At 47.1% G+C, this 12,817-nt stretch overlaps 1 protein-coding gene across 1 annotated transcript in view; it reads right to left on the reverse strand.

Annotated features, from left to right (window-relative positions):
* Positions 1-657: 657 nt before the first annotated feature.
* Positions 658-12,817, reverse strand: part of CCDC69 (coiled-coil domain containing 69) — a 35,225-nt gene continuing 23,065 nt past the window's right edge. The window contains exons 5-9 of the mRNA XM_036087681.2: positions 7,316-7,389; positions 6,241-6,342; positions 5,618-5,737; positions 4,640-4,737; positions 658-3,913 (exon numbers count right to left, since the gene is read on the reverse strand). Coding sequence (XP_035943574.2) covers positions 3,736-3,913; positions 4,640-4,737; positions 5,618-5,737; positions 6,241-6,342; positions 7,316-7,389 — 572 coding nt within the window. The 3' untranslated portion in view covers positions 658-3,735. The remainder of the gene's footprint in view (positions 3,914-4,639; positions 4,738-5,617; positions 5,738-6,240; positions 6,343-7,315; positions 7,390-12,817) is intronic.

The following is a 12,817-nucleotide window of genomic DNA, read 5'->3' on the forward strand; positions in this document are numbered from 1 at the left end:
AGTCTTCTCTGAGGTGACATTCAAGCTGAGGCTGGACTGGCCCGTATCTCATGAGCATGGGGCTGGGGCAAGTGCTCAGGCCCTATGGCTGGTGTGTGTGTAATAAGAGATGGACAAAATCCTTTAGCAACTGTTTCCTGGGCACCTGCCGTGGGCCAGACCTTCCTAGAGGTGTTACTCGATAGGTGGTAGTGATGGTCCTTCCTCTCAAAGAACTTAGCCCCATAACCTCAAACACCTGGAGAGCAGCTGGGTCACACAGTAGATGCACCAGTACTGACAACTTCAGGAATTCCTAAAAGGGCTTCTTGGAAGAGCTGGAATTTGATCTGAGCCTTGGAGGGAGGGCTGGACCAGCAAAGACATGGTGAAGGTGAGCTCCCCAGAGGCCTTAGGAGGGTAAGAGTGGGGGATCATTCTCCCACTTGTCCACAATGGAAATGGGGACCCAATAAGGGGAAGAGGACACACGGATGGTTGGGAAGACATGGCTTTGCTGTGCTATAGCCTTGCCCCAAACACGTTCCTTGGAATGGTGGGATACCAAAAAATCCAGCCCCAAACCCAGAAGAAAAGTGTTTTCAGGAAAACACTGCCTCTTATAACCATCACCTGCCTTGGAGATTCAAAACTCACATGCACACGTGACAGACTCGGTGCTCTGAGTCTCTCCAATTTAATTTTGCTTGACTCAGTGTTTTCCAAACAATTTTCATAATAGAACCCCACCTCCCGCCCCGCCTTAGGGGGGTAGCACCCATTAACAACCACACAAAACCAGAGTGCCATACTGGGGGGGGTATTGCTCCCAGCCAAGTTACTTCCTGCATTTCCTTGGGTCAGGGAGGAGACCCCAGCTTCTCCTCAGGGACTTGAGAAGCTCACATTTGCCACAAAGAACCTGGCCTTTCAGGTGCTCTGATCTGCATGTATGACCTTGGACGAGTCCCCATCCCTGACAGAATACACAGTGCCTCTCATTTGCCTGAGTCAGAGAGGACACCTGGGCTGGCTGATGGACAGTTATTTTTTTGTCCCTGCAGTTGGGCTGACCCCCCTATGTCAGCGAGTGGGCCAGCGTTGTTCGCCGAGGGGGCCAGGTGCTGCAGGAGGCAGGGAGCACCCGGTATGTGGAAGAGGCCCGGGCTGGGGCCTCTGGCATCTACACCTGCCAGGCCACCAACTTGCAGGGCCCGGGGCTTGCCACCACCCGTGTCCATGTGACCAGGAGCCCTCATGTTCCCCCTGTCCCTTCCTAGCTCCCTTGCTAGCTGCAGGCATGCTGGGAGCAGTGGGCAGGAACAGGGGTAGGTAACGGTGTGAACCTTGGTGTTTTTGATGCCAAGGAGTTGTCACTCCCAAAAGAGTGCAAAAAGAGCCTTTGCGCTCACCCCTTATACTCTGCCCGCCCGTCACTGCTTCTATGCCTTGCATCAACCTCACAGCCTCCCTCCAAGCCCTGACCTGTTCTGATGGCCAGCCTTCACTCCAACAGCAGACCCCACTCCAGGGCTGGGCAAAGCTGGGCCAGTGGGGCACCAGTACCCCAGGAGGGAGCGCAGAGCCAGGGGCAAGTCACTCAGGCCCGGGACATACTCCTCAGTGGTCCCTGCCACCAGCAGGGGTCCTCAGCGAGGAGCCTCCTCCTCCCTCTCCCAGGAAAACACAGGGGCCAAATAAATAAAATACCATAATTTCCATGGCTTGTCTGCCGCAAGGTGAGGGAGTGACCATAGTTTATCTCCCCGCCTCCGCCATAGGCTACATGAGGGAAACCCTGCTCCCCAAAACTTGCCCGTTCTGCAGCCTAGCCCTTCTCATCTTTCTAAAGTGCATTCTGCAGCCTGAAGTGCTTAGGTTGGGGTAGGAAGTTGGTCGAGGGAGTATAGAAAATGCTGGATACTCTGCTTCCTTCTTGGAAATTTGCAGTTCACATTAGCATATTAAAGGTTCTGAGAAGTCCTGCACTTTGCAGATCTGTTTAACTTGACTGAATCTAGAGTTTCTCAAATTACTTGGCTATCAATTTTTCTCTTGGTCATGCCTATTAATGTGCAACGAACTAGTGTATCCCAGACAAACTTTGGGAAAAGTTACATGAAGAAGTACATGTGTACTTCACTCCAGAGCTGTCCCCAAGGCTCCCAGATAGATAACCTGTTTGCCCATGGCCGGAGAAGCAGCTCAGCAGTCCCCTAGCCCTCCTAGGGGAGAAATGGAGAAACAGAGTCACATCTGAACTCCTCGAACAAGAAATGGCTGAAGACCAGATCCAGGGAATGAAGAAGGCAGTCTGGGATGATGGAGCAACCTTAGTTCTACTGGATTGACCTTTCTTACTTGCTAGTCTGGGACCTGGAGCTGGAGCTGGGGAGTCTCAGGCAAGGCCCTTCGACTCCTGTGATCTCAGTTTGCTCTGCTGCTGAAGAGGGGTAAGAACTGGTTTCAAGAATCTTAGGTAGCTGACGGGAGGGAGGTGTCTGTGAGAGCATTGAATTAAAATGCTCTGGGCAGGGGAGGGGTTCTCATTATAGTGTCCAGCTGACCCGAAGCTTCCTGAGAAGAATAAGTCCACAGACGGCCAGGGCTGGACAGGCCTGCTGAGGTTGCTCACTCTGGCCACCCCTCTGCATGGATGGGGAAGCTGAGGGCCAGGCTCTGGGGTCCTGGCGCCTGGCATCAGTGGTGGTAGAAGGAGTAAAGGTAGGAAGCAGGAGGAAGAGAGAGCCTGGAAGTGGGTGGGGGCAGGTAGAGGAAGGAAGAGAAAGACTAAGTCATACATCTGATCTTTCCAGAGCCTGCGGAGAAAAACAAGCACAGCAAGCTATGAGCTGGATGACAGATGAGGTCCTAGTCCTGGCTTTGTGGGTCCCACTCCCCACCTTGGTTTCCTCATCTGTACAGGGACGAGGTTCCCCACTCTGGCAGTTAGGTGTACCCAGACCCACGAGGTGGCCCCGTGCCCAGGTGGCACCGAGACTGAGAGACCCAGAGGGCTGAGGAGTGAGCCTTGCCTGGTCAGGGAGGAGGAGCTCTGGCTTAACCCCTGGGCTGACCAGACTCTGGGACCAGGAGCAGTGGCATGCCCTGGGTCATGCCCAGCCCTCGCCTTGGCTGGGTCGGGCCCTGGCACCGTCAGCCCCAAGGGCCTCCAGTGACCCCCTTTCCAGCTGCCCACCTTTCCCTGTTGGTTCTCAGGGTTTGGCCCACTTCCTCTCCTGTCCCCCAGCCCCTCGTCTGATCTTTAAACAATCCTAGAATGGGACACTGTAGTGACTCAAGGATCATTCGTTCAGTCCCCTGGCTGTTTTAGAGGAGAGGTAAACTGAGGCTAAGGGAGGGTCTGAGCAGAGGCGAGAACATCTGGGGGAAGCTAACGAGTCAGGAGCAGGGGGTTGTCTCTTTGTCAGGTGGCCTCGGCGGCACTGGCTGCCCCTGGAAAAAGCTCAGGACTTCCCTGATTTGAACAGAGAGAACAGGGAGGGACGGAAGGACTCCTCTTGCTTGTTCCCTGGGCCAACTCAAGGGAAGGCGCATCTGGGGCCTCGAAGCCCCATGGGTGATCCTGCACAGCCCAAGCCCCCGGGGCTCCCTGGGCACACACCCTGGCTCCCACCTCACCCCTGCCCTCCGCCCTTCCTGGGAAAAGAACGAGAGGCTCCTGCTGTCTTCTCTGGTAAGTCCTCAAGAGGGAGCTGTGACCACAGGCGTCATGGCGGGCCCAGGCCCTGGGCCCTAGCTGGCGAGGGAGGAGACCTCGGTGGGGGTGACAGAGGCCAGGGGGAAGGCAGGGGAGGCGTCAGTCCCCAGGACCCGGTACAGCAGCTCCTCCTTCTCCTGCTGGAGCTGTCGCCGCAACTGGGACTCCTTCTCCAGGGCCTCGCGGGCGAGAAGCAGGTCGTCCGAGAGCTGCCTGTGGATGCAGACAGGGGCCCGGGTTGCCAGTCAGCGGCTGCACCGAGCACCCCGGTCCTCTAGGAGGCCTTCCTCAGATGGGCCGCCAGCCCGCATCAGGGCCCCCACGGCCCTGTCGTCCGCCTGGATGCAAGAGGTCACTGGATCCCTTGACGGAGGAGCGTGGCCCTCACAGGCAGACATCTCTGGGTTCAGATCTGCCCCACCACTTAGCTGGGTAACCCTGAACAAGTTCTTTACTCCTGCCAAATTTCAGGTTCCTCATTTGTAAAATGGGAGTGATACTAGGTGGACCGGTTCTTTGAGTAATTATGAGGATTAGGTGAGATAATATGTAAAGAATTCAATGAATTATGTCTGACACATGATCCTGGCTCTCATTTACCAAGCCTTTAGAACAGGTTCATTCATTCATGTACATTCATTCATTCATTCGTTAGGTCACCCCAGCTAGAAATTTCCTGTCCCCTCTTCCTGTATTGGGCTTTGCCATGGAGTCGACTCAGCCAGGATGGGGACAGATACCAGTCAGGGCACTGAGACCTAGGTTTCTGGGCAGAGCTGGTCCGTTGGGATTCTTGCCTCTCAAGGAAAGAGGGAACCACATTCCCCGGAAAGGCCTGGGCCCGCCTGTCAATCCATTCCCTGGGTTCTCCGAGACCCTCCCAACTGGAGGTGTGGACCACGGTGGTGATGGGAGGAGAGGAGGCTGGGAGACAGCTACCTTGACATAACCATCTGGTTGCGGGCCCGGACATGGAGGTCCTCGTTCTCCTGCTGCAGGGTGCTGATTTTTTCCTCCAACATCAGATTTTTTTCTTTCTGTAACAAATCAGAAGGAGCTCAGAAAGCCACCGACCGCACACGGCACAACGGAGGGCATTGCCTCCCTCTTATCTGTGGTTGTGAAAACACTGACTCATTCTGGACTCGATGTTACATTTCGCGAAGCAGTAAGATTACTTTAAAAAACATAACCAAGGAGTGAACACAGGGCTGCCAATTTTTAATTTTGCCACATGAGACGTAACAAAAGAACACAGCCACTCCCATCTAACGTCTCCATCGGTGCGTAAGGGAAAGGATATTTTTGGTTCTCCAAAGTCAGAAGGATATAATCTATATAAATAAAATTACATGTGTCTGTTATGCTATTCCACAGAAATGGCTGGACAGAATTCACAGGGAACATCGGAGATGGTCAGATTAGAATAGAGGCTGTGTGGCACACACAAGCAGGGAGACTTCTTCTGGAGTAACACAATCTCTGTTTGGATTCCACCCGAGGTTCCCAAGGCCTCCCTTTTCCTGTGAACAAAGCCATCAGTGTGTTCCATGCCCACCACTCCCCAGGCCTGTCCTTGATGATTCTGGCCTCCTCTCTGTCTGATTTTTCGGCCTTGCCTTCCTCCCCAGCCCCTGCCTGATTAGCCAGGGTACCTGCCCTCGTGTCCCCCAAGTTAGAGCGACAGGAGTAGCCAAGAAAGCACAGGGCCCAAGTGAGAAGGGGCCACTGGTTGACCCATCCTGGCCACAGACCAGCCTCAGCTGTCTCAAGGGCCACCATGGGTGGCAGGTCAAAGCAGGTGTGGCCCAGGCTGGAACCTCCTCAAAGTGCCTTCCCTCCACACGCTTTACAGAGAAAATGCCCAGGAAGGAGAAGCCTGGGGCCACATCCCCCCAGCTGCTTCTAAGCACAGACCACTGTTTCCATGAGGAGCAGCCGCTTGTCCAGCTCGTGAATGCGCTCGTTCTTCATCTCGATGACAAAGTGTAGGCTCTCCAGTTCCTGCTCCCAGAACAGGCTGGGGCTCCCATAATCCTAGACAGGGACCCAGAATGATCGCATCAGACCAGCAGGCAGAGAGAGAGGGGCACGGGCTACCTGCCGCTTTCCCATTCTGCCTCCAAATCACTGTCTGCCTCTCACAAGTCACTTCCCTCCCTTGGCTCACGGTAAGTGAGCTTGATATGCTTGATCTCCTTCTGGCCTAATAATACCCTCTGTGGCAAGCCCTGTTCCCACCATAGATGAGGAACTGTAGCTCAGAGAGGTTAAGTTGTTTATGCTAACTGGTAGGTTACTCTTTGTACCTAGTTCCTTCCGAATCCAGAGCCCAAGCACTTTACTATCCCCTATGCTTCTCTCTCAGCCTTACCTGCCCCCTCAGTGACACGCGGACCCTGTTTCTTCCAGGCCCTTGTGAAAGTAAGAGTGTCAGGTCTAGCCCTGGCCTTGAAGAGGGCCTGGCCTTTCCTGTTGCCCGGGCCCTGACCTCCCCGGAGATTTGAGAAGGAAAAGCTCCCAGGTGTACTGCCACCTGCCTGGATGTGCTTCTTATAGTCTCGGCTCAGAATGGACTCTTCTACCCTCTTCATCTTGGCCTGGAAGACCTCCAGCTGTGAGGACAGTCCATCTATGGTCTCCTGGAGAAGGGGATGGGAGGGAGATGGTAAAGCCTGGTTCATAAAGGCTGGAGGTGGACTTCTGCACATCCCACAGAGGGGGCAGTTTGGGTTCTTCCATCTTTACTCTGCCCTACCCACCAATGCAGGCTTGATTTGCTTTAACTGCTGCCTGAAGCATATGAGCCCCATCTCTGGTCATAAAGCCTTTAATGACTCCCAATGCCCTCGGGGACAATGTCTGGGTGTTCAAGGCTGGTGGTGCTAGCTTGGTATTCAAAGCCCACCCAAGGCGAGCTCTGCACTTTCCCAGTCTTCCCTCTTAGTCCTCCCACTGCCAGGTGCATTTTTGCCTCCTACATTCCCCTCCCAAGAGCTTCCCGCACCCAAACCTTGCCCAATACCTTCAGGATACAGCACGCCTTTCATGTGGCTCATGGGCCCTACCACTGGGCTCTCGCCTCCTCTCCAGCCTCAGTTCCCTCCCACTCATACTCTTCATCCCAGGACATCTTAGACTTCTTTCAGTTCCACAGGTAATCATATTTCCCCCTCTTCTCTATGTCTTCAAGCACAGTTTTTTTTTTTTCCCTACCTGGGGCACCCCTCTTACCCTTCTTCATAGGAAGAATTCCAACCCATCCTTCAGGTTCCAGCTAAGGTTTCATCCCTCTGGGAAGTCCCTGACCTGATAAATTGGCTCAGATGCCTTCCTTCATGCTTCCGCAGCTCCCCGTGCATCCATCTGCCAGTCTGGTTGCACCGTGGTACCCGGCCCATGGGGTCTCCAAGATCCTCCAACCACAGTCCTCAGAGAAACAGGCCAACCCTGATCTCACACCAAGTCCTCTTGAGCTAATAGCCCAGTCACCACCTCGAGGGGCTGGATACACAGAAGACACTCACCTCTGTCCCTCACACCTGAGTAGAGGCCAGGCGGCTTTCCCGCAGGTCCTCCCCTCCCCCGCAGAGATGGCCATGAGACTCCTCTCACCTGCAGGGTCACCTTGGCCTCCTGGAAGGAGTGGGTAAGGGCTTCCTTCTCTTGCTCATGTGAGGCCTGGAGGACTGTAGGGAAAGGAGATCTCTGTGAGTTGTGACACCCAGGCACTTTACCCTAAAGCCTTCTGGCAGGCCCCATGAGGCCCAGAGAACCTGGGTGATCAGCTGGGGCCCATGGGGGCCAGGGGGCTGGGGATGGTCTTATTCATCCTACGTATACTGGGCTTGCAGCTGTGTCAGAAATATAGTAGATATTTAATAAAAGCTCATGGAAATGGAAACAAATTATATCTTGGGAGGAACTGTGAAAGCTTCCAGATTATGGGAGCCACCCACGCCTCACTGAGGCTAAGACCCAAAGATCCTGCAGCAAGCTTGTTCACCATGCCATGAAAATGCATAGGGCCGATGTTTTGCAAGCTGGGTTACCCAAACTTTGAAACCATTAAATCGTTATTTCTCAAACCATGGCACAAAACTGCAGTAAGTACATTCGATCTGGGGCCAGGAAATCCACCTTGTCCTCGTTCTGCTTCTTCCACAACTAAGGAAACTTGAGGAGATCACTTCAAATATTGAAACGTTCTACTGCCTCAACTGTGAAATGAGTTGTTCTAAGGGATGACCAAGGATGACATGAGAAAGGGATGCACGAGTGTTTTCCAGACCGGGCAGTGCTGTGCAGATTTGCTATTATCCCCCCAAATCAATATAGTTCTGTTTCTTATCCCACCTCCTCTATAGAGGTCCTTGTGGAAAATTCCAACCTTGTCCCAGCTGAAAGAAGACAACTAGAAAGTGACCAATCAATGGGTGGGATGGAAAATAGGACAGAGAGGACAGGAAAAAAAGAAGTTTCATACGACCAAAGGCCCGGGTATACGGTATACAGTGGGCCTGTGTCATAGTGGTGAGAAAACAATGTTCAGTAGTAGTATAAATGTGATAGACAGTCAAAAACTCAAGAGATCAGCTGTATAAAAATTACAGGCTGAATTTTTTCCAATTATGGGCTGGATTGAATTTGCCTATCAAGACAGTTTCTGATTCCAGGTGAGCTAGAGGGTGTGCACTCCATGCAGTCTGTCCCACTGAATGTAGCTATAAAACCTGGACAGAACGAGTGGAATAGCTATTTGCAGACTCTGAAAAGTAAATGGTAGCAGGGAGACTGGGCAAGAAGACCAGAATTTGAAGTACCATGAAACCAAGAGTTTTAAACAAGACTCAGAATCTCATGTTTTCAAATATTTCAGGATATAATACAAAATTGCTCAGCATATGAATCCAAACGGCCCAGCATACAAATCCAAAATGGCTCAGCATACAAATCCAAAATGGCTCAGCATACAAATCCGAAATGGCTCAGCATACAAAGAAGCAGGAAAACCTGAACTTGGCTGAGACAGACATTCGGCAGATGCCAACACTGAGATGCTACGGATGTTGGAATTATTAACCGAGACCTTAAGACAGCTGATATAAAAATGCCTCATGAAGTAAGGGTGAGGACTCTTGAAAAGAATGGAAAAAGAGAAAGCCCTGGCAAATATATAGTAGCTATTAAAAAGAACCAAAAGGAAATTGTAGAACTAAAAAAATGTAATAAATGAAATTTAAAAAACCTCACTGGGTGGGCTCAGTAGCAGAATAGCGATGACACAGATAAAGAGCCAGTGAACTTGAATATGGATCAATAGAGATTATCCAGCCTGAACAACTGAGAGAAAAATGATTGGGAAAAAATGAACAAAGCCTCAGGGACCTGTAAAACAATCCAAAAATGTCTAACATTTGTGCATCAGAGTCTCAGAAAGAGAAGAGAAACAGTGTGGTACAGAAACTGTATTTGAAGAGAGAATGGTTGAATGCTTCCCAAATCTGGCAAAATATAAACCTACAGACTGAAGACACTCACTGAACCCCAAACAGCAGAAACCCAAAGAAATCCACACCCAGACACATCATTTTTGAAAACTAATGACAAAGAAAATATCTGGAACTGACCCAGAGAAAAATGGTGCATTACTTAGAGGAGACAGCAGTTTGAATGACTGTGGATTTCTTATTAGAAACCTTGGAGACTAGACAGAGTAAGAACATAAATAAGGAATAAAAACTGCCAAAATAAAAGAACTGTAAATCTAGAATCCTATAGCCAGTGAAAATATCCTCAGGAAAGAAAGTGAAACTAAGACATTCTCAGATGAAGAAACGCTAAGATAATTCCTCATCTGCAGACTTTCTAAAAGAACTGCTTAAGGAAATTCTTCAGACAGAGAGCAAATGATACCAGAGGGAAGCTCGGAACTTCAGGAGTATAGGAAGAGCAACAGAACTGGTGAATGCCTGGATAATATAATAGACTAGTCATCATCTTCTTCTCCCCTAGTGCTCTTTAAAATATGATTGATGGTAAATCAATGTTATAAATGGTATAACATAGTCTGATGGGGCATTCAATGTATGTGGACATAATACCTAAGACCAGTACAACAAAAAGGAGAGAGGATAGGGATCTACAGGATGGTAGGCTTAAAAAGATTTTTATTTATTTTTTTGAGAGAGAGAGCACAAGCAGGGGGGAGGGCCGAGGGAGAAGCAGACTCCCCACTGAGCAGGGAGCCCAATGTGGGGCTGGATCCCAGGACCCCAGGATCATGACCTGAGGTGAAGGCAGATGCCCAACCAACTGAGCCACCCAGGCATCCCAATGGTAGGCTTTCTACATCCCCCTGGAAATGGCAAAATGTGAATTCTAAGTAGACTCTTAAGTATTTTTTAATTCTTAGAGCAATCACACATAAAAAAAGAACTATACAAAGAGATATAATAAAAAAGACCAGAGACAAGTTAAAATGGAATACTAAAAAATGTTCAAATACTCCAAAAAAAAAAGCAAGGAAAGGAAAGTAGGGCATAAAAAAACAGAACAACCAGAAAACAAATACAAAAATGACAGACCTACATCCAACCATATCAATATGGACACTAAACTAAGTGGTCTAACCATCCTAAAGAAAAGACAGAGATTGTCAGACTGGATCTTCAAAAAAATACCCAACTATGTGCTATTTACAAGAAACCCACTTTAAATATATGTCACGGTAGATTAAAAATAAAAAGGTAGAGAAAGCAACATGAATCAAAGGAAAGCAGTGGTGGCTATATTCATTTCGGATGAAGTACACTTAAGAATAAGGAACAATATCGGGGATAAAGACGTTGACATTACATAATGATGAAGAGGTCAGTTCTCTAAGAAAACATAACAATCCTAAATGTTTATATAGCTAACAAAGGAGCTTTGAAATACGTGAAGCAAAAACTAACAGAACTGAAAGGAGAAATAGACAAATATACACAATTATAGTAGGGGATTTCAACACTCTTCAGTGTTCAGTAGAAAAAGGAGGCATAAAATCAGTAAGAATTTGGAGAACTGAACACTGTCAATACCCTGATTTAACTAATTTATAAACTACAACTTACAGTAGCAGAATACACATTTTTTCAAGTGCCCATGAAACATTCACAAGATAGACTATATCCTGAGTCATAAAACAAGCCTTAACAATTTATAAAAGGAGCAAAATACAAACTATGTTCTCTGACTATAATGAAATCAAACTGGAAATCAGTCACAGAAAGAGAACTATAAATCTCCAAACACTTATAAGTGTTCAATGGCCAAAAAGGAAGTCTCAAGGGAAACTAGAAAATATTTTGCACTGAACAAAAATGAAAATACAAAACATCAATCTGTGGGATGCAGATAATGCAGTGCTTAGGGAGAAATTTATAGCACTAAATGCTTCTGTTAGAAAAGGAGAAAGGTCTCCAATCAGTAATCTAAGCTCCTAGTGTAAGAAATCATAAAAAGAAGAGCTAACTAAATATAAAGCAAGCAAGCAGAAGGAAATAAAGATAACAGAAATCAATGAGATTGAAAATGGAAAAATCAGGAAAAACATCAATGAAACCAAAAGCCGGTTTTTGGAAAGGATTAATAAAGTTGATAAACCTTAAGCAAGACTGACAAAGAAAAAAGAGAACACACAAACTACCAATATCAAGAATTAAGAAGGAATATCACCACAGACATAGAAGATATTTAAAACAATAGTAAGAGATTATTACGAGCAATTCTGTGCATATACTCTCGACAACTTAGATGAAATGTACCAATTCCTGAAAAACCACAAACTACCAAAACTCACCCAAGGTAAAATACATAAGTTGGGCATTTCTATAACTACAAAAGAATTCAAATTTGTACTTAAATACTTTCTGGAAAAGAAATGTTTGAGAACAGATGGTTTCATTCACAAATTCTACTGAACATTTAAAAATGATACAATACCACTTCCATACAATCTCTTCCAGAAATGAAAGAGGAAGGGACAGTTTTCAACTCATTCCATGAGGCAAGCAAACCTTGAAACTAAAACCAGATGGTACAGAACAACAGCCCTCGTGAACACAGACACAAACATCTTCAGTAAAATATTAGGAAATCGAATTCAGCAATATATAAAAAAGAATAATATAATGTGACCAAGTACGGCTTATGCCAGGAATACAAGGCTAGTTCAAAATTTGAAACTCAAATCAATGTAATCCACAATATTAACAGTCCAAAGAAGAAAAATCACACAATAATATGGGTCATGGATCTAAATATAAAACTTATAATCATACAAATTTTGGAAGACAACATAGAAGATCTTTGTTACCTGGGGTTCAGCATAGAATTTTTAAGATATGATGCCAAAAGTATAATGAATAAAAGAAAAAATAATAAACTGGAATTTATCAAAATTAAAAGCTTTGCTTTATGACATACATTGTTAAGAGAATGAGAAAAAAAAAACAACAACCCTACAGCCTAGGAGAAAATATTTGCAAATACAAAGGACTTGCATCCAAAATATATAAAGATCTCTCAAAACTCAACAGTAAGAACAAGCAACCTAGTTAATGGGTAAGAGATTTGAATGGACGTTTGATCAAATGATATACAGACAGCAAGTAAGCACAAGAAAAAATGGTCAACATCATTAGTCATTACTGAAACGCAGATCAAACCCATGATGAGATATCACCACACACCAATTAGAACAGCTAAAATTTAAAAGAAAAATTGGCAAGTGTTTAGTGAGAAGGAACAGTGGAACTCCTATATTGCTTATGGGAATACAAAATCATGGCCACTTAGGAAACCAGTTTCCCATTTCTCATAAAGCTGAACATATATTTATTATATGGCCTATCCATCCTAGTCCTGCATTATTTACCCAAGAGAAATGGAAATTTATGAACACACAGAAATATGTACGTGAAGGTTCAGAAGAGGCTTTATTCACATTCACCTCAAACTGGAAACAACCCAAATGTCCTACAAGTGGATGAGTAAACAATGGAATACAACTCAGCAGTGAAGAAAAAAACCCTGTACTATTAATACACGCAACTTGGATGACTCTCAAAGACA

This window comes from Halichoerus grypus, chromosome 2 (genome assembly GCF_964656455.1).
Source record: "Halichoerus grypus chromosome 2, mHalGry1.hap1.1, whole genome shotgun sequence".
Lineage (NCBI taxonomy): Eukaryota > Metazoa > Chordata > Mammalia > Carnivora > Phocidae > Halichoerus > Halichoerus grypus.